The sequence below is a fragment of the Notolabrus celidotus genome, chromosome 18 (assembly GCF_009762535.1).
Source record: "Notolabrus celidotus isolate fNotCel1 chromosome 18, fNotCel1.pri, whole genome shotgun sequence".
Lineage (NCBI taxonomy): Eukaryota > Metazoa > Chordata > Actinopteri > Labriformes > Labridae > Notolabrus > Notolabrus celidotus.
In genome coordinates, this window is record NC_048289.1 from 26521662 (window position 1) to 26543560 (window position 21899).

Genomic DNA, 21899 nt, shown 5'->3' on the forward strand with positions numbered 1-21899 from the left:
GATTACAGTTGGTAATGACAAATTAAGCAATAAATAAAAATAAATATGGGTATGTAATATGACCATGAGTTGTAGTAAACAATAATAATGTAATATAACATAATATAATATGGCAAAGATAATTATAATACAGTATATTATGCATTATAATGCCAGCAGCAGTCAAGAGAGAGAGTTTGGGATGAGGTGATGGAGTGTGACAGACAATGCAGGGATGGTATGGATCTGTCGGTGGTCAGCATGGTGCAGTCTGTGGCCTCGGTTACTGTTCAACAGTCTGATGGCGGTGGGCACAAAGGGGCGCCTGGAGCGTTCAGTCTTGCACCGTGGTGGAATGATGCGTTGATTGAACGAACTCCCCATCAGCCACAGCTCATCATGGAGAGGGTGAGAGGGGTTATCCAGGATGGCTCGCAGTTTGTCCATCAGCCTCCTCTCAGCCACTGACTCCAGACTGTCCAGTTCTAGGCCAACTACATATAACCCCTATTTATTATTATTATGAACAGAAGTGAATTAACAGTAATGTGTTAAGCTCTTACATACAGTAAATCAACGCTCCCAGAACGGATGTAGTTGAATGTAATGGCAGAATAAGCTAAGGGCTACACGGAAAAGCAAAACAAAAATCACATATTATTTAATTAAAAATGTACATGCACAATTTTGGTGAACTATACTTATATGTACTTGTAAAGCACAACAAAGCTGAGGTAGCTAACTTAGCTAACAGATCAGTACATGAAACATTAGCTTGTAGGCTAATACAGGGCTAACTGTCAACCCAAAATTAACCAAGCTTAATAGTTTGCCTAAAACACAAGTTAGCTTATAGTTTAATGTATAATTAAGTAAAATTAAGAACATTTTAAGGGTTCATGATTTGTAAAAGTTAAAAAATATGGGATAAATGGTTGAAAAATGTTAAAACGGCTGTAAAAACAAACAGTTTTGTCAGAAGTGTTAGCTTAACGGCTGGAACAGCTAGCTTAAAATATATGACTGTCAGGTGATCAAAATCAGCCATAGCAGGTATCAAATGTGGTGCTTGGAAGAACAAGGACATGGAAACTAACTTTGTTTAATAAAAGACTGATATTTTTCTACATTCAGTGTGAAATAATGAATACATGACTGAAATAATTACAAGTTATGCAACACTATCCACTATCAAGCTAACTAGACTGGTGAGATAGCTAGTTTACCAATGCAGAGGTTGAAATATGTATGCAAATATGACAAAGCCAACCACATAAAGTTAAATTACTTTTATAAAATCAAATTGTATTAAAAATTAAAAGAATAGGGCTTTAACATGATTGTTTATGTTTATGAATGGGGTTCTGAAAATAATTATGGGGTGACCTAGCAACGTAGAGTTGCCACCCATCCTGTTTTTCCCAGATTTGTACTCTTTTTTTCACCAGCTGTCCCGGGAAAATAAAAATCTCTCCCAGGACACAATTTGTCCCGTTTTTTTTGGGGAAAAATCTAAAAACCTAATTTGATTTCCTTCATTCTCTAGTCTAGAAATGTCCCTGTGCTTCTGCAGCTATTTAAAATGGCCCGGTCTATGCGTATGTCACACGTTTGCGCCCTAGCGCTCAAAGGGAGGGAAACTTGACCGAAAAGAGACAGAAAGCTGAATTGATGATGTACTATATCAATTATACTTATTATATTTTATGGTATTTTATATTTAAATTTTAGATATTTAAAAGCTGGAAGAGAGAAACAGCATCTCGTTTTTCCTGTATGTCTCTTATATACAGTGAAAATTGACAATAAAAACCTTTGAATCTTTGAATCTTGAATCGAATCTTTGAATCTCCATGCTGAGATCTTCTTTTCACCAACTTTTGGTGTCTCCATTTGAAATGGGAGGAGAGACGACTGACAATGAAAGGAGATGGAGCAAATACATGCAAGCCACCAGCATGAAAAAAAACGATATACAAGTTACAATCCTGACTGGGCGACACTGTCAGAGTTTGAATGGGTACGGCCGACCCAGGGAGACAATTTTTTCGCCGTTTTGTGTCTGGCGAAAATCTCTGTAAAATATGAAGAGAAAAACGCATTGGAAATCCATGCAAAAACAAAAAAGCATCAAGCTGTGGTATCAAACAAACAAAAGCAGGCAGCCATTGCAAATTTTATGACCAAAAAAGATTCACTAGAAGAAGACAAGATTGCAGCAGCAGATCTTACCAGTGTCCTATGTGCAAATTTTATGTTAATTTGGTCAATCTGAACTGGGAATAGTGGCCGAGCCCTCCGCCCCAAACAATTGGTCAAGTGTCCCTTATTTTTTTACAAATCCAAGGTGGCAACCCTACAGCAAGGTCAACATCAAATTTATATTTCATAGTTTCCAGTTTCTTATTTGAAAAAGCTGTTTACCACCTTGAAAAATCCTACATGAATTAATAATGAAGAAATGAAATAATCATGACTAAATATTTATAAACACAAAGGGCAGGGCATGGCTGTACTATGTAGTTTGTCATTTTAATATTAACATGATGAGGTATGCGCACTGTTATATTTCACTTCATACCTTTTCAATTTGTATTTTTCTACCACTAAAAATGATTCAACAAACACTCAAGGCTACACAGACCCTGGAGGGAAATGGAAGGAAATTGTAGTACCAAACTCAGCTAAGTACCAAGAGGGGTAGGATTAGATAAGTTTTAAACTTCTTCCTACTCCTTTTCGTACATGTAGAGTAAATTGTTTCACTTGCTAATATTGATTTTGTTTCTTTTGTAAAACTGTTTCTTTTTATTTTATGTTTGTATAACTCTTTCTTCTTTTCTGCTTTTTTTTTAATTGTATTTTTTACTTTTACATGTTCGAAATAAAGTCATCAAATCAAATCAAATCAAATCAAATCAGCTGGCTTATTAACAGGACAAGCACTAGGACCCAGTAAAAATAGACACACGTCAAACCTCAGTGGCCAATAACACATCCGTTATTCACAGACAACATTGTTGCTTCCTTCACCCTGCATCTGTGCTGAGAGATACATTAAATATTATCACTAAAGGTAGACAAAGCATTTCCCTTGATTTGACCGGGGGCTGGTTGTGAACTTTCCCATGTGGTCTCTTCTCTACATTTGTTTTTGTTTTCAAGGCCAACACATTCATGTACCAGTTCCACACACAGGACATCATTCTTTTCAAGCTATCCTCCGTTTACGCTTTTATTATCTTAGCTACTTTATCTCGCAGCAGCTGAGGGTCTAATGTGAAGGACACTATCAGAAGGACGGTTTCCTGAAAAGATTGAGGTGCTGACAAACAGATCATTCATCCCTTTTCAGTGAGAGTGGTGCCATCTAGTAGTAGTGTCAAGTGTTTCATCTCTAAAGAGGATATAAATGAAGCCTGTATCTGCTTGTGTGTGTAAGGCTAAGACAAGCGCTTATTCATTTAGAAAAATATCACTCAAGCTTGTCATAGCCTTGAGAAAAAAAGTCCAAGTTATGAGATACAGCTCAAAAATCGTGAGACAAAAAGGCAGAATCAGGAGAAAATGTTTCACAATGAGAAGAAAAGTCAGATTTATGAGATAATGAATCAGAATTATAAAACATTCATAGCTGGGAATGTCTCTAAGCAAGACATTTTACTCACTCAAGTTAAATCATATATTGCAACATGCTTATTTTGTCACTTAAAGTATGTGCAATACTTTGTTCCTGTATAATGACAAGGAACAAAGATTTAAATGAATAAATGAGGCAACATAAAAGGTTTTAAATAACATACATTTTATACAAAATAATAATGAAAGTTTGTCTGTTAATCTGCTTTTCTATCTACAAACGTACAGACTTTTTAAATAAGAAATAAACATAATTCAGAAGTAAAAGTACTGTTTCAAGAGAGTGATGTAGTAAAGAGATTATATTATTGTTAATGAATGAAAAAGTAACTTATACTGACAGAAACCTTGGCTTAGTCAAAAGTGTAAAACTACATGATGACTGCACACTGGAACTACTTGGGCAAAGTACCAAAACATACTCAAGTTCTTTGGTAATGACTTATTTTTGCATTAAAGATTGCACATTTATGCCAAAAGCAACTGAATATAAGGTTTTATATCATGAGAGGAAATAATACATCTCTTGATAAACTCCCAGACAGCTTGCCGGATGTTTTTAGGTGGGGAGGCAAAAATAGCTCTGACATGTCTCTGGCTGTGGCCGAGCCCCTCTCCGCTTGGCTCTGTCAATCACAGGCCCAAACAAGATGGCAGGCTGCGGGAGCTGGCTCTTCTTTGTATCAGGCAAGTTTGTTCATTAAATTCCTTCAACTTTCAATAATATCACAACACTGTTTTAGTGTCAGTGCTGTGTTCGGAAGAGCAATTGTAACAGCTGCCTGATTGCAGCTGTCGAGGATTGTAGGCCGCACAGTTAAATGACAACTCAAGGGGGTCTGTGTTCTCAGATTCTGGTGTCAAATAAAAGCCTTTGTTTGCCTTTTTTAATCATTCAGATCAATTTGTTGATGTTTTTTTTAATCTTGATCATAGTTTGGGCTGTTGGTTTGCTCGGGGCCAAAGCAGAGATCAAGTTGACCATTCCTGTGGGGAGGTTATTTACATATGAGCTGCTGAGAGAGACTTTCCAGAGCGACTTTGAACCTTTGTCAAAACTCTACGGTGAGAGCCTGAATCTTCTTAATCCACCACTTCCCTCAGTGTAAAGCAAAAGCACAATTTAAAGATGTCATTCCTCTGTGTGTCTATTTCTGTCCGTCTGTTTTTGTGTGGTGTGAAGCTGGTCGCTTGTATGATGACCCCATGATTTTTAAGTGCAACCAGCAGAATTTCCCAGACCTCCCAGAGTGGCTGCGCTTCACCCAAAGACATCCCTTTGATAACGGCTTCCTGTACGGCACGCCAACAACCCCAGGGAAGAGTATAATTGAGGTATAAGGTCATCAATTACATCATGTGCACTTATACTTTTGATCAAAACACTTAAATTGTGTATATATATCCCTTCTTTTTCTCATCCTGTAGATTGTGAGACACATGAAATATCCCAGAGATATGTATCTTTTAAAAACATGCAGCTGTCTGACTCATTGGCGGTAAATGTCAGGTTTTGTTGTCAAGCCCTCAGAGACAAAAGCTTTGGGTTTCTCTCTGGAGCTGCTATTTTGAACCGACATTAAAAATTCAGGGAGACGCACGGCTTTGAAGAAGAAGAGAGGGAGAGTTTTGAAGTGGCTTTTAAGTCTCAATCAAACTGCTTGTAGCCAGAAACTATACTGTAGTCTGGATGTGAAAACAGATTACAGCTGATCCAAAACACTTGATATTCTAAGAAATACTGTCTTCTCCTTAAACTGAGGATATTTGTTTGGACTTTCTTTTTGTTTTTAGTATATATGGCAAATAAATCAAGTAAAGATGACAAAGACACCTACAAAAATGCTATAAAATGTACAATTTTTTTAGAGGGGAGAATTTTTGCCTGTATAAGATAGGACAGCTGAAGAGAAGCAGGAAATGTGGGGGGTACAGAGTGGGATAGGCATGAGGCAAAGGGTTGTGGAATCAAGCCAGCAACCGCTGCAGTGAGAACCATGGCCTCTGTAAATGGGGGCGCATGCTTAAACTGCAGGGCCAGCTGGCGACCTCCAAAAAAGTACACACAGAAAGCAGTATTCAAGTGTAGTGACGGTGAAATTTGACTTTTTAAAACCAAGAATAGTTCAACAATGATGTTTCTTGTGATCAAAACTTAAGTCGGGACATATATATAGGTATTTATGTCATTTTACAAGTAGTCTAGGTATGATTTAAACTCAAAATCAGGTGTTAGACTCAGTTTTTGTCAGTTTCTGCTGTAAAAAAATGATATTATGTTCAATAAAAGTGCATAAAAAGTCTAAACCAGAGTCAAGCTAAACTGAATAAAATGTAGGAAATGATTTTATCACACTAATATTATAAAACAAAGGAGAATTTCTTAATTTTGACGTTTAACATGTGTTCATAGGCTTCAAAAATGAATTCACAGGATGCGTGAAAATCCACATCAGCTCTTTAAACAGGCTGCTGCTTCACTATCTCTAACTCAAAGGAGATAACTGTGAACGAAACATGCTCAGTGCTTTACTTTGTTAATGCAAGGCCTCATGGGAAGTGTAGGACTTAGATAGCTGCTACAGAAGTGTGCAAGGCAGCTTAATTTAAGGTAAAAGTCCACATCTGGAGAAGATAAATTCAGCTCAATGCACACAGTTTGAAAACACAGTGGTTAGAGGGTCTGAATGTCATTCTCTCTCTGACAGGTCTATGCAGTCAACAAACGCAGCTATGAAACAACCAGACAGATATTCGTGATCAAAGCAGTATCAGGTATGTGGGTTTTAAAATATGTCAGTGGTGGTGAGGTAATTGTAGTGACAGATAATCTGGTTAACTTGTCAACTCATCTGTTCTGTCCCTCAGAGAGGATGCCTCCCTTCCAGGCCGAGTTCTTCATCAAGCTGAGGGAGATTGAGAAGGTGCTGCCCTCTTCTGTTCAGGGGGAGATAAAGCAGGATCTCCAGAAGCTGTGGGACACAGAGGCCTTGGAAATCGTCAACATTTCAAACGCCCTGGACCGCGGCGGCAGAGTCCCCCTCCCTATCGCAGGACACTTTGAAGGGTAAGCAGAGAGAGATATCAGTGCAGCCTAGTTTTGAGTTCCAGCTTGAGTTGAGCTTTCATGTTTTAAAACAAACAAAAAAAAATGTGATTGTGTCAGTGTGTATGTGAAGGTGGGCTCGGAGCACTACTTCTCAGAATGTCTCCTGAGGACGCTCTCATCCGAGCATGGGAGGCAGTGCACAGCAGGAACCAAAGTCAAAGTCCCTGGAGGATGCAACTTCTGCAGCATCCCCAGCAACTGCATCAGCTGGTGCAAGACTGAGCTGGTGAGGCATGAAGGAAAATACATGAAACATCTACACATGTGATGCAGTGTTTCTGAAGAAGGAAACGTGAGACTTGCACAAGTCAAAACATCGAACATTAGAGCTTAAACCAATTATTTATAAGACAAGTGGTTCCCAACCTTTGTGTTAGGGCTCAATGATGGATAAAGGGAGACACCTGAGCATCCATGAGATTATTCTATTCCTTTTATCTTGCTCCTGAAATACTTTTACATCCTCGGAACCCTAAATATGCATCAAACTAAGCTGTTGCAGGGGAATAATTCACTTTATCTTCCACCAGATCAAGTCGATAATTTTTAATGCATTTGTGCTGATAATGAATTGCAAATTAAAAAAAATCTTTTACTGTTTAATGACAGAGATAATAAGAACAATAATATTCACAAGGGTGTTTAAATTAGAGTATCATCACCTGAATATATTGATATATTTTTTATTTTATTAACGTAGAATGAGTTTTTTTTTTAATATTTACATAAGTTTATAGTTCATATGCCTCGTTGAGCAGCTTTTATTTGTTGGAGCTATTTCCATCAATCATATACTTGATTATTTTACTTAATGATGGTATTTATTGTTATTTAATTCAAGGTAAATATGGGGTTAAGTTTGATGCCTTGGTGTTATTAATATTTTTCAGTACTCACTTTGATAGGTTGATAGTTTTGCACCAGATGACGTGTGTTGTTTTATTTTTTTTCCTGTATAATTTTGTATTTACTTTTTACATTCTACACATAAAGACCATAAAAAAACAAACAAACAAATGAAACAAATAAATAAAAATTTAAACAAAAGAAAACAGAACAAACAACACAAAAACAAGCCCTCTTTAAATAAATGTTAGCTGATAGAAATAAAAATAACATATATTCTTCATTCACAACTCAAGTGATGTTTCACTGCAACAATTATCTCATCAACCAATATATATGTTAATATTTGATTATTTAAGAACTACATCAAAACACGTCCTGTTTTTTTTAACGGGGTAAGTTAGAGCACGAAAATGCTACTGATTATTCTGTAAGAATCAATCAATAAATCAAGCTTTATTTATAGAGCACCATTCATACAAATCAAATGCAATTGAAAGTGCTTTACAGCTATTAAAAATAATAAAAAAACAGAAATAAAATAATGGCAAGACATATTAAAAAACAAAAATGGCTTTGAAGAAGAGACCAATGCACACCAACAACAATAAAATATGTGTAATTAAAATAAGTTAAAGCATCAAAATAACAATAAGAATATAAATATTAAAAATAAATAAATAAAAAAGGGTAAGGATAAGAGTTGAAAATAAAATAAAGGCTAAAAACACCGATAAAATTGAGTAGTTAATAATTCAAAACAGTTAAGATTAATAGAATAATAAAACGAAATTAAAATCTATATAAAACAATCAAGTAATACAATTGTTAAACCCTACATAAGGCAAGGAACGGTAAATGTACTTTATTAATCCCCATGGGGGAAATTCAATTTTTTCACTTGTGTTGTTTTTTTGATCATGCCACACACATAGTTTGACATATATTTACAAACATGCCATAGACATGCACTAAGGAGAGATGTCAGAGTGAGGAGGATGTCAGAGTAGTTGGAGGTTTGGTGCCTCGCTCAAACTTTGTCCATACTAGGACTTGAACCGGCGACCCCCTGGTTCCCAAGCCAGGTCCCTATGGTCTTCTTCCATAATGACCAACACAAACACTAATTTTCCATATTCATATTAGACTACTCTTCCTAATCATGTGCCAACTATTCCATGCAACTGTGAGATCAATATTTTAGGCTAAATCATCAACAAGTTGATCTATAAATAACTGAATGAATCCTGAGCTGCAGCCACATTATGAGGCCTGGCAGTCTGACAGTCCCGTCTCCTGTGGCTGTGTGTCTGACAGAACAATCACTCTGATGTTTTTTCTCCCCCTGCAGTTTGATCTGACAAAGCAGGAGCCGGCTCCACCTGCTCCCACTGTGGGCTCGGGGATTATGGAGGCCGGCGGTGACTTCAACCCTCCTGATTCTCCCCCGAGCAGAGACTACTTCCCGGACTACATGGTGACAGTGATCGTGCCCCTGATCCTCGCCCTGGTCTTGTTCATCATGCTGGCCTACATCATGTTTGGCAGACGAGAGGGAGTGTATGCATCTGTTTTACATCTCCTGAATAATAATCTGAGCCACAATGTCAAATGTCGAGACCAAAACACAAAATATTTCTCTGTTGAATGCTTGTGGGAGTTCTACGCAGATGGGATAAGTAGCTGTGGGTGAATTCAACATTAAAGCAAATTTAGGCTTCAGATTGATCCTGATAAACAGTGACAACAATGTGACACATGATTCTTCTTTCTTTCTTCTCTGCAGTGTGAAAAGAGATGAGAGAACAAACCAGTAAGTACACTGTTTCCTGTTGACTGAGGTTTACTGTTACCTGAATTACTCATCTTAACACCACATATTGACATGAATCAGTGGTACAATACTTTAACTCTGGTACAGCAGCCTCCAAAAGTACATTCTAAGACACTCCTATGTTTTTATGTTGTATTTAAATCTATTAAAGCCCCAGTGAGAAGTTTTCAGCTGCATATGAAACAGTCTGAAATGAACAGTGATACCTATTTACATGTTGTGGTTTGTGGTCTTTTTTCTGCGCTGTATTACTACGTCTCATTCTCCTTCCTCTCCTAGTGTCTGGTCAGTCATTAACCACCAATCTTAAGTTTTGTATTCTCCACATAAGTTGAAAGTAATATTGAAAGTTTCCCCCGTGTTGAAATCACAAACACTAGAGTTCTAGATGTGTTGTGACTCCTTTCTGCGGATTGATCTGATGTGAGATCAGGTTGTCCCAAGCATCACCTTTGCTATTCAGAATGAATAACCACTGTTTTGGGATTTGACCAATCAGAATCAAGTATTTAACACAGCCAGGTGTTCAGAAAGAAAGACAGATAAAAAGTATCTTTCTTAAATGAAATGCAGTGAAAAATGTACATAAGTATAATTTAGCACTTCTGAATATGTCTAAGTCTCAATTCAGAGTTAAAAAAACGTAATGCCTTCCTCATGTAATTTACACGTTATCACAATTGTTTTTAATTTTTCATAGATGTGTATGTGTGTATACTTTTTGTATGTGTATATACGTGTAATAATTAATTTGTTTGCTTTTTGTATGATTGTTGTTATTGTTGTTATTATAGTTATAACTATTTTTGTAATTATAATAATACTGATAATTATTATCATTACGTTTTTTATTTTTATAATAATAATAATAATTATTATTTTATTTATTTTCATTATTAGTATTATAATTTTTGTTATTCTATTTTTATTTGTATTTTATTTTTCTTTAAGTTAAATATTAATTAATTTATGTTTTTATTTTTCATTATTATTCATATTATAATTATTATGATTATTTCATTTAATGTTTTTCTTTAAGTTAAATATTTATTTATTTTTATTTTCTGGTTATTATTTAAGGATTTTATTGTCTTTTTGTTATTGTTCTATGCCACTGTTAATTACAAGTATTTACTACAACTGTCAAATTATGTCAAAAAAGTTCCAATAGACAAAGTTCATTAAAAAAAATACAAATAAAAACATAATGTATTACTGTCTCTGCTGCAGGATCCAGCTGTACCACCACCACACCATCCATGGGAACACAGACGAGCTGCGGGACATGGCAGGGAACCGTGGCCTTCCCCCTCCTCTGTCCACTCTGCCCATGTTCAACTACAGGACCGGGGAGGGCGCTCCACCTCTGCAGTCTGACAGTCCCACCATCCCACTCATCATGGCCCAGCAGTGAGAACATCACCTGCTTATTAACTCACAGATCTCATCCTGATGCTATTATTATCACAGCTTGTAACTGAGATCAATGAGTCACTTTACAGTCAAATTAAGTCTAAAAATAACTCTTATCTGTCTGTTTTCTAGTGATCCGTACAGTGACACTCTGCCCAGGTAAACCCACTCCTCTTACAACACTGACTTCATCATTATCTCTACTCAGGTGTCTGTTTTTGATGGATTTTTAAACCTCATCTTGTTTATTTTTGCAGGAAATGAGAGCAGTGATGGATAAAGTGTGGATAATGAAGTTGTGTGCTGCCACAGTATGTTGTTCTGTATGTGCAGTGGAAAATTACATATATATATATTTTTGTGCTTCCTGAAGTGTCTTTAAAATCAACTGAAAGTGTAGTTTGTTATATTTTGCTCTGCTGTTTGTAATTCTCACGATATTTCATCACCAATAAATGATATAAAAGCCATAATCTCTTAGTTTTTATGTCCCTCAACAAATTAGTTAGTATCGGTACCAAAAGCGGCCCATTTCTTCATGTATATCAAACATTTTAGGGGCCTACTAAGTCAAAAAAAGAGGCCCCAAGCAGACATGCATCCTACTTTGTCACAGTACTTTGTCATGCACTCCATTTCCTGTGATAAGTTTCCTGTGATTGCCCTCAGATCTTGACTTATATCATTATTATATCATTATTTTTTTTTTATCTCCACATCTTCAGATCACAACCTTGCTTTATTGTTATAACAGGTTATTTAAGTTGTTTTCACGACCTTCTCGACTTATTTATCTCAGTTTATGCATCTCTTTAAGCTGTTTTACCCGTTAAAACAGACCTTAATTTATGTAATGATGTCAGGATTACAACGCCTGCCTTGAGAGCAGAATACAAACGGCTTGTCAGACAGGCGAGGTCAAGACAGAGCCACTTTTTCCCACGCTAATAGGAAAAGTTCAGCTGATATCTTGGTTTTATTCATGCATTTGCAACTCCGGGGACATAATTTATGAATTTATGGCGTTAAGTTGAAATTTCAATGGCAACTTGCATTAAAATGTCAGGATAGTTGTCTCCTGAGGGCTTTGGTAGACTGGTATTGAGTTTGCATTTGGCTGTATCAATCCATATCACTTCTTTTTTTAATAAAGAGTGCTTTCTTTTATATTTCTGCTCTTACTATTGGGACGGAGGCCAGAGGTCAAACATTAAAATGTGACATTGTCAGAGAGAAGTGCTGCAGTGTGATTTAGATCCATTTGAATGAAAGTACCTGTAGTTACACGACTCAACCACAAGGGGTCGCAAGTGTGCTTTCATCCAAACTGTGACCTTTTGGTGTCAGACCTCAGACACACAACTCCTTTTCTATCCTTATTGTCACAAAGATCTCTCTTTTTTTGAGTGATTATGATAATAAAACGATACATTGTATTAAATCTGCTATTACTGCACCCTCTTTGATACTGTATTTGTATTTTTAGACTGTTTTAGCCCAGATTTTAACACGATTTAGAGGCAGACTTGGTAAAAAGTAGGTTTTTATGCAGGTTTTGAGATTTAGATATTGGCCTTGTTTTCACTGCTGCTTCATGGAAATGTACTCAGTGCAACTGCTGTGGAACAGTTGATTCCTGAATCTGTTTTAACTCAGCTTTTATTCCCACCGTTAGCACATGCTGACTAGGTTGTCGTTAAATGCAATCTGAGGCAAATGTTAAATTTTATGATACGCTAACACCTGATTTCAGTTTCACAACAGTTGCAAGAGAGGACAGTGAAAACATCCGCCACTGAGTAGACCACTTCACATGCTTTATTTCAGCACCCAAAATAATTAAAAACATCTCAATTTATTATACATGTACAAAATAAGTACAGAATCTCTCTTTTAAACCATGAAAGTGGGTCTGCTTCAATTTCTTTTTTAAGAAACCCTTCGCGAAAGACATCAACAAACAACATAAACAACAGGGTGGGAGATGTGTGCTGTTTCGTTTTTCTTTTTAGTGAAGAGGAGGTTTCCACAGGGGCAAAAAAAAAAACAGACAGAAGGATGAACACTGAACACATGGGCAGGGAAAATGATGTTGAACCAGAGTCACTTGCTTTTATCTACAAAGACATGATTGCATGCATAACATCTGCAGTGAGCACCTTTTTCTGAGGACCTCTTCTATCAAACCAACACTTAAGAAGAAAACAATTGCACTGCATTAGACAACAAGAGTCAATTTAGTAGCACCAAAGGTTCTGCAGGCATTAGTGGCAATAATTACAGTATGACAGCGAGAGTGTCACCATCAAACACCAATAACTGGACCTCATTGAAATGGTATTAGCACCTTGGAGCGTTTTTGATGTCCCCACAATAGACTCGTGTAAAATAAACCCTTTTCAGTTAAGAAAAAAACACTCAGGGTGACTTCTTGTTTTGAGGTAGCCATCTACATTTTAGCAATGAAGGTGAGCTTCTTTGTCTCTTCTGTCTGAGCAACATTCAGGTGTTTTTCTCTCTCCACAAATTTAGCACAAGAAGACACTTCACACTTTTTACAATTTATTTAACACCAGAAACATGGTACACATCACTTGTTGTTTTCAATGTCCTTTCCGCAGTGGTAGAAAATGGCAAAAGTCACCTGTGTTTCATTGTGTGAGTGGAGGTTTTTTTTCTCAATCTCCAGGGGGAAATTTTACACAAGTATATATTATTTTCTTGTTGCCAGTGGGAACAATGGATTCTTTTTAAAGTGTCCTTGTGGTTGGTTGAAGTAGCAGTCCAAAAAAAAAACTTCTCATGGTTGGAAAAAAAACATAAACACCGTCTTCAGTAGAGTGGTTTTAAGCATGTGGACCAATGGCAGCCGAATGAGTTTTGAATGCATAGAAAAAAGGATTTTAGAGATGACTGCTAGAAAAAAAACAACAATGTCATGTCCATATTTCTTTCTTTTTTACAAGAAGCAGACGGGGCCAACTTGGACGCCAAACTCCTGATCAGGTGCACCAACATCCATAGGAGCAATGTCAATGATGGGCAGGCGGGATGTTTTCGTTGTCTTGTAGTCGATGACTGTCTTGCCCCATGTGCCAGTGTGTGACTGTGGAGGGAAAGAAGGAGAGAGAGTCAGAGGTTGCTTGGTAAAGATCAGTTGGAGGTATAAATCCCGCTGCTCTCCAGGAGGATTTGATGTGTGTCAGTGAACTCACCGTGCAGCCATCCTCGCTGACGCTGTATGTGAAGCGGCTGTTGCCCTCGGCTCTGATCTCGACATCGTTGGAGCCCTGTAGGAGAAGGGCCTTCTTCAGGTTGCCGGAGGCGGAGTCCATGTAGGCGATGCTGTTCTTGCAGTGGTATGTGATGTTCTGAGAGGCCTGGTTGGACATCAGGCGCATGAAGGTCATCTGGATGCTGACATCCTCGGCATCAGCTCCATCGCTGCCATACTGGAACTGCAGGGTGGAGAAAGGAGAGGGTGAGGATGGTTTATTTTCTCTTAATAGTCCCATGATGGATTATCTGAGAGTTTCTGAGGATTATCTAATCTGAGTTTTTTCCTTCCTTACCTGGAATCCACCGGTCATGGACTCGCTGAACCAGACGTGCTTCTTCTGTGTGTTCCTGTTGGTGTACCAGTTCTTCATGGGGATGGTGGAGTCGCTGGGGGAGACGCAGGTCTCGCCAGTCTCCATGTTGCAGTGGACCTTGATGGCATCAAGAGCAGAGCCCTGGTTGGGGTCCACCCAGTACATGCCTGAGACAGAGGAACATAAACCAGTTTGAGTCTGAGCTCATCTTTGTGTTGTACTTCATCTAAAAGCTGCATGGTTGCTCTGATCTTCACTCACCGCTCTTCCACTCAGGGTGGCACATTCTCAGGTCACGGCACATGCGGGCAGGGCTCTTCTGGGTACCGTCGGGGCTGCGGATTGTCTCCACCTTCTGGGTCAGGGTCTTGAGGGTGGTGTCAACCTCCTGGTCGCGATCGCGCTGAATGTTGGCGTCATCGGCGCGGTATCCACCACGGAAGGGATCGGGGGCCTTCTCCTGAAGAGGCTGGCTGACGAAGTCGAATCCACCACCGGGAGCTCCAGGGGGTCCAGCGGGTCCAGGGGGTCCAGGAGGTCCCTGTTTGGAGACACCACAGGTTTATCTACCTCTGACACAATTTAGTTGTCTGAATAAACCAGAGTTTGGTCAAAATTGAGTTTGTGGTTCAACTTACAGCAGGTCCCATCTCTCCATTGCGACCGCGAGGTCCAGGGGGTCCGATGGGTCCGGGAAGACCGTTCATGCCATCCTTACCAGGGCTGCCGTTAGATCCAGAAGGTCCCTGTTCAGCAGAAGTTGTAGTATCACTCATAAGTAAAAGTACTGAGACTTTTTAGCTCGCCACTTTAATCTACTATGTGCATTAATGCTGGACTTACTCTTGGTCCAGCAGGTCCAGAAGCACCAGCAGGTCCTCTCTCTCCGGAAGATCCCTACAAACAGAACAAAATCAATATCTGATCTGAGTCATGTGAGAGAGAAAGCTTTAAGATCCCATAAAGAAAAAAAATGTTCTCTTTTGCTTGGGAACAGGTACTTACAGCAGTTCCGGGCAGACCCTGCATGCCAGAGAATCCTCTGTGTCCCTTGTGTCCTCTATCTCCAGCCTCACCAGCCTCTCCTCTGTCTCCTCTACCTCCAGCAGGTCCCTGAATAAAGAAATCAAGAGTCCAGCTCAGGTTCATGCTATTTTCAGTCAACACAGACACACAGCACTGTCTCAGATTTGTTGTATTCATGCATGTTGTGTTAATATGAACTTACAGCAGAACCACGGACACCAGCGGGACCAGTAGGGCCAGCAGGACCAGCGGGACCCTGAGGGAATGATGCACAGGCAGATTAAAACAAAATCACTACAGAAGAGTCATTTTTCAACAAGCTGATGAAGAGCAGAAAGGGTGCTTACAGACTCTCCACGGTCACCAGTCTTTCCAGATGGGCCATTACCGCCAGGGGCTCCAGGAGGACCAGGAGGTCCTGGGGATCCAGCGTTGCCAGACTCACCACGGTCTCCCTGTGGAGGTAAATATCCAGTTAGAGACTGCTAGGCTGCTATATGCTAATAATGTGACCCCGAAACTACTACTGCCAAGCAAATAAGAAGAAATGTTGGCTTTAAAGATCATCATTAATTCAGGATGGATTACCTTGGGTCCAGTAGGTCCATCGCGACCAGGGGCACCATCATGTCCAGCAGATCCCTGTAGGAGAGCAGCGAGGATGATCATCATTAACCAAAGGAAATAAATGCTTATGCATATGTGTTGGAGCTTCATTAGTGTGTGAAGAAGCACTCTTATAAAAGTCTCCATTCTCGGAGTCAGAGGAAATCTTCAGCAGAGTTTTTAGGCCTCATACCTCACGACCGGCCTCTCCAGTGGCACCAGAGAGTCCAGGAGGTCCAGCAGGTCCGGGGGCTCCACGCTCACCAACAAGTCCAGAAGGTCCCTGCTTTCCAGGCTCACCCTGATGGAGAACAAGAGTGGTCAGCTCTCTGACAGTGAAGCTATGAGGAAAAGATAGTGTGTCCTTTTTTTTATTTTTACATCCTCTGAAAGAGCCAAAACGTTTATTGAGTCAGTGTTGTGTTATCATTTTTAGACTGTACTCCATCTGTACTCTGTCACTATCACTTCTTGCATGTGTGCATCCTTTATTACTGTTCACAGACTCACTGCTAAGACGGATATGCAGGGTGGGTAAAGCTCCTGAGTGTAACTGACTCAAAGCTAAGACTTCTTTTAGCCTCTTAGCTGCACTATTCAGTCACTGCAGTTGCTACATCTCATCATCATGGAACGCACTCCTATGTTTGCAAATACTCACAGAACCTCCGGGCAGACCAGAGAATCCACGCTCTCCACGCTGTCCAGGGAGTCCTACAATACCACGCTGTCCACCAATACCTTGGGGTCCGGGGATTCCAGGGGCACCCTGCGCACAGCAACACAGCAGCCAGTTAGCATGCTCATACGTAACAAATCACTGCGACCATCTGTGATCATCTACTGCAGCACACTCACAGGGGCTCCATCAGAACCAGCAGATCCCTTCTCTCCAGCAGGTCCTACGACACCAGCGGCACCAGCCTCACCAGGGCGACCAGCAGGTCCGGTCTCACCACGGCCTCCTCTGGCTCCATCTTTGCCAACGGGTCCACCGGGTCCAGGAGGTCCAGCTGCTCCCTGCAGAAGATTCGAGGCATTGATTTAAACTCTGCTGATGACATTCAAACACACTAAAGGTAGGACTGTGGGGACCAGGACAAAACTTACAGAGGGGCCAGGTGGTCCAACTCTGCCAGCAGGTCCAGGGAAACCAGTAGCACCCTAAAAACACAGGAAAAAAGAAAAAGCCATGAGACAGAGCATTTTTTTTATTTCACCATCTATCTCATCTGATATGATACTTACAGGAGATCCAGCACCACCACGAGCACCTTTGGGTCCAGGAGGACCAGCAGGTCCCTGTTGAAGAAGGAAAAAAGCGTAAGTTAAAGAGGAAGCATAATCAAATGAGGATCACACAAACTGAACTCAGATCTCTTTATTGTAGTAAAAGTGAAGAAGTTAGCAGGCTTCAACTTTCCATGATTAATTGACAGCATTTATTTGCATTCTATATGGGCTCACCTGAGGTCCGGAACCTCCAGAAGGTCCAGAGGGTCCAGGAGCACCAGCGTCTCCCTTGGATCCAGTGTCACCACTCTCTCCCTTTGCACCAGGCTGACCATCAGCACCCTGTAGTGGACGGGCAAGAGGAGAAACAGCATGAATCTAAACCTGCACTAAAACGACATGATGTGTGTGTGTGAGGTATAACGCTTAGGATTCTTACAGGAGATCCAGCGAATCCAGCGGGTCCACCGGGTCCACCCTCTCCACGCTCACCCTGTGACAGTCATGATGAGAGAAAGCTATGGGTCAGGCTCATGGTGTCATTTACAGAAGATTTGAAATACAAAGAAATGTGTCGTGTTTGTTTTCTGCTCCTGAATCAGGTGTGTGTGATTGATGAAGAACTTACAGGGGATCCACGAGGACCGGAGGGTCCAGCGACACCAACTGCACCAGGCTCACCCTAAAACCAGAGGCGCAGGAGAGGAGAGGAGGTCAGCACACAGGAGGCCTTGCTGCTACATCTAAAAGAGTTTTATCACAAACATTCATTGTGAATCTCGAGGATAACAAGACTGGTCTCACCTTCTCTCCCTGACCACCAGGAGGTCCTGGGAGTCCAATAGCACCAGACAGACCACGAGAACCATCCTTTCCGGGGCCACCATCGCCTCCCTTGGCACCACCATCACCCTGAAGAGAGAGAAAGTTCATAAAGATGAGACATTTAAAAAAGTGTACACACATTTACCTGGACACACAAATCTGAGCATGTGACTCAGGTGTGTTTTTAAAGTTTGCTTCTTTACTTGCTTCAGTTTTTGTGTCACGTTTGGCTTAATATCGAAGAAAGTGAACACCTGAGCTTAAATAAATGGAGCCAAGCTTTGGACAGTCACTTCAGATGCTTCATTATCACAAATCATCCTACAAATGTATCCTCCTATCTCTGGTCTGTCAATGCTGCAGGGTTTTACTGCCCTGCATCAGTGCTGTGCTCAGAGCCCAGCATGCACCTGCAGGATCCCCCACTGGGAACTTCAGGATAGTATCCCATCAATCCTCAACTTTCTGCATTTAAAATGTATCTTTGAGGTCAGAGAGAGCTGCAGAACTCTTTTTTCCAATTAACATTTCAAAGTTGAGTTGGCTTGAAAAATGCAAGTTAATAAAAAAGAGTCATATTAAACTGAAGTTATACAGCTCCTTTCAAAAGATCTTCTTCTGAATGTTGTAAATCTTAGACAAGTTCCAGATAAGTTCTCGTCTCAATAAAGACGAACTGGACACGTCTAATGGTTACTTACTCTCTCTCCCTTGACACCAGAAAGACCAGAAGATCCACGCTCTCCAGGCATTCCCTGCATACCAGGTGATCCCTGAGCACCGGGGGCTCCACCAGCACCAGGCTCTCCCTGCACACGAGCACAGAAACAGAAAGTTATGACACATTATTGTAAACATTCAGAATATTCAAAAAGTGCAAAGTGAGTAACAATATGCATGTGGTGCACAGCTTCTATTGTGTGCATTATTGGTGTGATAAGAACTGGTCCCTGTAATCCCAGCTGAATATTTCTTATCTTTTCTGTGACAGTGATATTAAAAATGTGCTTTAACACCATTAAACTGTAAATATATGTGTTGTATCTGCAAACTGAAGGATGTTCAGTCTTGGATCAGTATTCACAATCTCCTCCATTTTCATGCATCCATTCATTTTTCAAACCCACCTTGGCTCCATCGTTACCAGCGGGGCCAGGAGCACCACGGGGTCCAGTGGGTCCAGCAACTCCGTTACCACCGCGCTCACCAGGGAAACCTCTGTCACCCTACAGGAGCGAGGAGAACGCATCAGAAACAGTCGGTTAGAGGAGGAAGACCGGCGGGGTAATGCTTGCCTCAGATGGGGATGACGTTGTGTTTGTGAAATACAGGAGATACTCACTCTGGCTCCAGATGGTCCAAATGGTCCAGCCTCACCGGGGGCACCCTGAACAAAAAGGAAGAGGGTGTTGAATTGTCTTTCTTTCTCTGGGTTCTCTAGGAGTCTATGTGAATCATATACATGTGTGAACTATAAGATGAGTGTGCTCAAACAGTGTGACTCCACTAAATGAAGCACACATGGATCTCACTCTTGGAGGTAGAGAAAAGCTAAGATATGAAACCATTTTGGCTTCATTCTTTTCTTACCTGGTCACCAGGCTTGCCAGTCTCACCAGTAGCACCTTGAGGTCCAGGAAGACCCTGCACAAGAAAGACAGGAGGACATTTAGAGTTTCAATCCTGACGAAACAGAAAACAAAGCTTTGGCTTCTGAGACGCTCTCACAACTCACCTGGAATCCAGGAGGACCACCAGGTCCCATCTCTCCCTTCTCTCCAGCAGGTCCCTATATGAAAAGCAGCAAAGCCAGAATGAGGAACACTGAAACCGTTAGAGCTGTGTATATTGGTTACTGTGAGGAAGGCAGATATACATACAGCAATACCAGAAGGTCCAGGAGCACCAACATCTCCATCTTTACCAGGAGCACCCTGTGAAGGGACACATTACCAAAACAACCATCAGATGTTTTTATTCTTCTTTTGCACCTTTTATATAAACACAATCTACTCAGGCAGAGTTTCAGCTTTACTATTATACAACCATAGAAGTACTTACAACTGCACCATTAGCACCAGCGGGTCCTCTCTCTCCAGGTTTGCCTCCCTCACCCTGTAAGAGAACAAAGTCAACATCACTTGTTTCATCCTGATCTCATGTTTGAGGGATTTTCTGCTACGACTAGGTACAAGATCAAGAGATGGATACATAATTTAGCCATGATCCTGCTGAAAGTTGACTTTTTAAACTTACACCAGGTCCCTTGGGTCCGGGGAATCCCATAACTCCAGGCTGTCCTCTGGATCCAGTAGAGCCGGCAGGTCCAGGGCGTCCGTCTTGTCCGGATACACCCTAAAGAACATCACGAGAATCACCAGGATGATGAGTTAGAAGTTCGACCGGATTGTTTACAGCTTCAGAATCTCTTCATTGTGTCAAAGAAATATCAACTTACGGTGGGTCCAGCTTTGCCATCAGGGCCGGGGCTTCCAGGGCTACCAGTCACACCCTGTGGAGAAAGGAACAAGTGTGTGAGCGAAAAACAGACGTCATCGTTTGAGGGTTTGATTTGATGGAACCTGTCGCAGAACTCACCTTGGATCCAGGGGCGCCAGGAGCACCGGGGCTTCCAGACTCACCAGTGGCTCCCTGAGCTCCCAAAGCTCCAGGGGCACCACGCTCACCAGGGCCTCCCTGTTGGACAAGAGCAGAGGAGTCAAAGGATTAAAAAACACTTTCTCTAACATGTTAAACACCTTGTAACTGATTTAATGCACTGATACCCATCACTTTTACTTTGATACTAGCTCTTGTACACATCTGCTGTGCTGCAGGGTGCAATAATCAACATATTATGGTTTCACTTCATGACATAGTTCAATCAGACTGATTGTGTCCTTAACTAAGCTCTGACACTGTTTTTCTCTGGACCTTTATGAGGCCACGTCGGGCAGATTTCCTGACTCACCTTTCCACCAGCACCTCCATCAGCACCAGGGAAACCACGAGCACCAGGGGCACCCTGAAGGAAAACAACAACAACAACAATTGATCACGGATTGTGCTGGAAATGCTCGGTCTGCAGGCGTGAATCCCCCTGGGAATTCAGCATACTGTAGATGTGCAGCGATTTAAGGATTTGAACACAGAGAGTGGCTTTACTAAAATTAAAAGAGATTAGATCAGTATACTGGAAGATGATGAGAGTCCAAAAGAGTTAAGGATTGTATTTGGGATTTGCATCTGAGGGTTTTCTCTGGAATCATACATTCCAAAGGATGAGCTGTAGCATCTTACTTTGCATGACTCAGGATACTGAAAACAGCTGCCAGGAAGGAAATAACAAAACAATCCTCATCCATAAAAGACTGGAAATGGGGTGGATCATCTTTAATCGAGGCTTCAGGAAACCAAATTTAGGAAGTTTTGGAAGAAGTAGAAATCAACCTAAAATGTGCTTCCTTAGTTTTATTTTTATGTCAAGTAAGAACGAGGGGACTGGATTTTTGTTTGAACGGAAAATCACTTATTGTCTCCTTTTTTGTTTTCCCTTTGAGTTATTTTTTGGTCCATTTTTTCCAAAACCGGATGGGACAGCTGAAGACCCAGGATTCGAATCAGTGATGGCTGGGATGAGGGCTACACGGGGTGCATGTTTTAACCACTGGGCCACCAGCGCCCCATTTCTTTAGTTTTGTTCTAGCTTTACAAGAAAGAAAGCTGAAAAATGGACACCTCCTTTAAAACATCAAGTCACCAAACCAGCTGTTTTATCGTCTGTGATTCTAAATTA

General features: G+C 40.7%; 2 protein-coding genes across 4 annotated transcripts in view; one reads left to right on the plus strand and one right to left on the minus strand.

Moving 5' to 3' along the window:
- Window positions 1-4175: 4175 nt before the first annotated feature.
- On the plus strand, window positions 4176-11290 carry sgca (sarcoglycan, alpha). Of its 2 annotated transcripts, XM_034708224.1 has the most exons (11): window positions 4177-4305; window positions 4555-4683; window positions 4802-4953; window positions 6327-6393; window positions 6487-6685; window positions 6785-6953; window positions 8925-9133; window positions 9360-9386; window positions 10638-10817; window positions 10953-10979; window positions 11078-11290. In XM_034708224.1, the coding sequence occupies exons 1-11, from the start codon at window positions 4269-4271 to the stop codon at window positions 11082-11084; spliced, it is 1203 nt and encodes a 400-aa protein (XP_034564115.1). In that variant the 5' UTR covers window positions 4177-4268; the 3' UTR covers window positions 11085-11290. The 2 variants fall into 2 exon arrangements, with proteins under 2 accessions (XP_034564116.1, XP_034564115.1); XM_034708225.1 differs by lacking the exon at window positions 11078-11290 and having other exon boundaries at window positions 4176-4305; window positions 10953-10983.
- A 1330-nt stretch (window positions 11291-12620) lies between these two features.
- col1a1b (collagen, type I, alpha 1b) overlaps window positions 12621-21899 on the minus strand; it is a 29405-nt gene continuing 20126 nt past the window's right edge. For both annotated transcript variants that reach the window (XM_034708290.1, XM_034708289.1), the window contains 30 exons: window positions 21075-21128; window positions 20702-20800; window positions 20562-20615; window positions 20360-20458; window positions 20165-20218; window positions 19984-20037; window positions 19839-19892; window positions 19694-19747; window positions 19446-19490; window positions 19231-19329; window positions 18805-18912; window positions 18083-18190; window positions 17907-17960; window positions 17718-17771; window positions 17513-17620; window positions 17294-17347; window positions 17156-17209; window positions 16904-17065; window positions 16707-16814; window positions 16239-16346; window positions 16028-16081; window positions 15787-15894; window positions 15642-15695; window positions 15419-15526; window positions 15257-15310; window positions 15052-15159; window positions 14675-14954; window positions 14393-14580; window positions 14036-14278; window positions 12621-13926 (listed from right to left, as the gene is read on the minus strand). In XM_034708290.1, the coding sequence (XP_034564181.1) occupies window positions 13780-13926; window positions 14036-14278; window positions 14393-14580; window positions 14675-14954; window positions 15052-15159; window positions 15257-15310; window positions 15419-15526; window positions 15642-15695; window positions 15787-15894; window positions 16028-16081; window positions 16239-16346; window positions 16707-16814; window positions 16904-17065; window positions 17156-17209; window positions 17294-17347; window positions 17513-17620; window positions 17718-17771; window positions 17907-17960; window positions 18083-18190; window positions 18805-18912; window positions 19231-19329; window positions 19446-19490; window positions 19694-19747; window positions 19839-19892; window positions 19984-20037; window positions 20165-20218; window positions 20360-20458; window positions 20562-20615; window positions 20702-20800; window positions 21075-21128 (2928 nt within the window). In that variant the 3' untranslated portion in view covers window positions 12621-13779. The remainder of the gene's footprint in view (window positions 13927-14035; window positions 14279-14392; window positions 14581-14674; window positions 14955-15051; window positions 15160-15256; window positions 15311-15418; window positions 15527-15641; window positions 15696-15786; window positions 15895-16027; window positions 16082-16238; window positions 16347-16706; window positions 16815-16903; window positions 17066-17155; window positions 17210-17293; window positions 17348-17512; window positions 17621-17717; window positions 17772-17906; window positions 17961-18082; window positions 18191-18804; window positions 18913-19230; window positions 19330-19445; window positions 19491-19693; window positions 19748-19838; window positions 19893-19983; window positions 20038-20164; window positions 20219-20359; window positions 20459-20561; window positions 20616-20701; window positions 20801-21074; window positions 21129-21899) is intronic.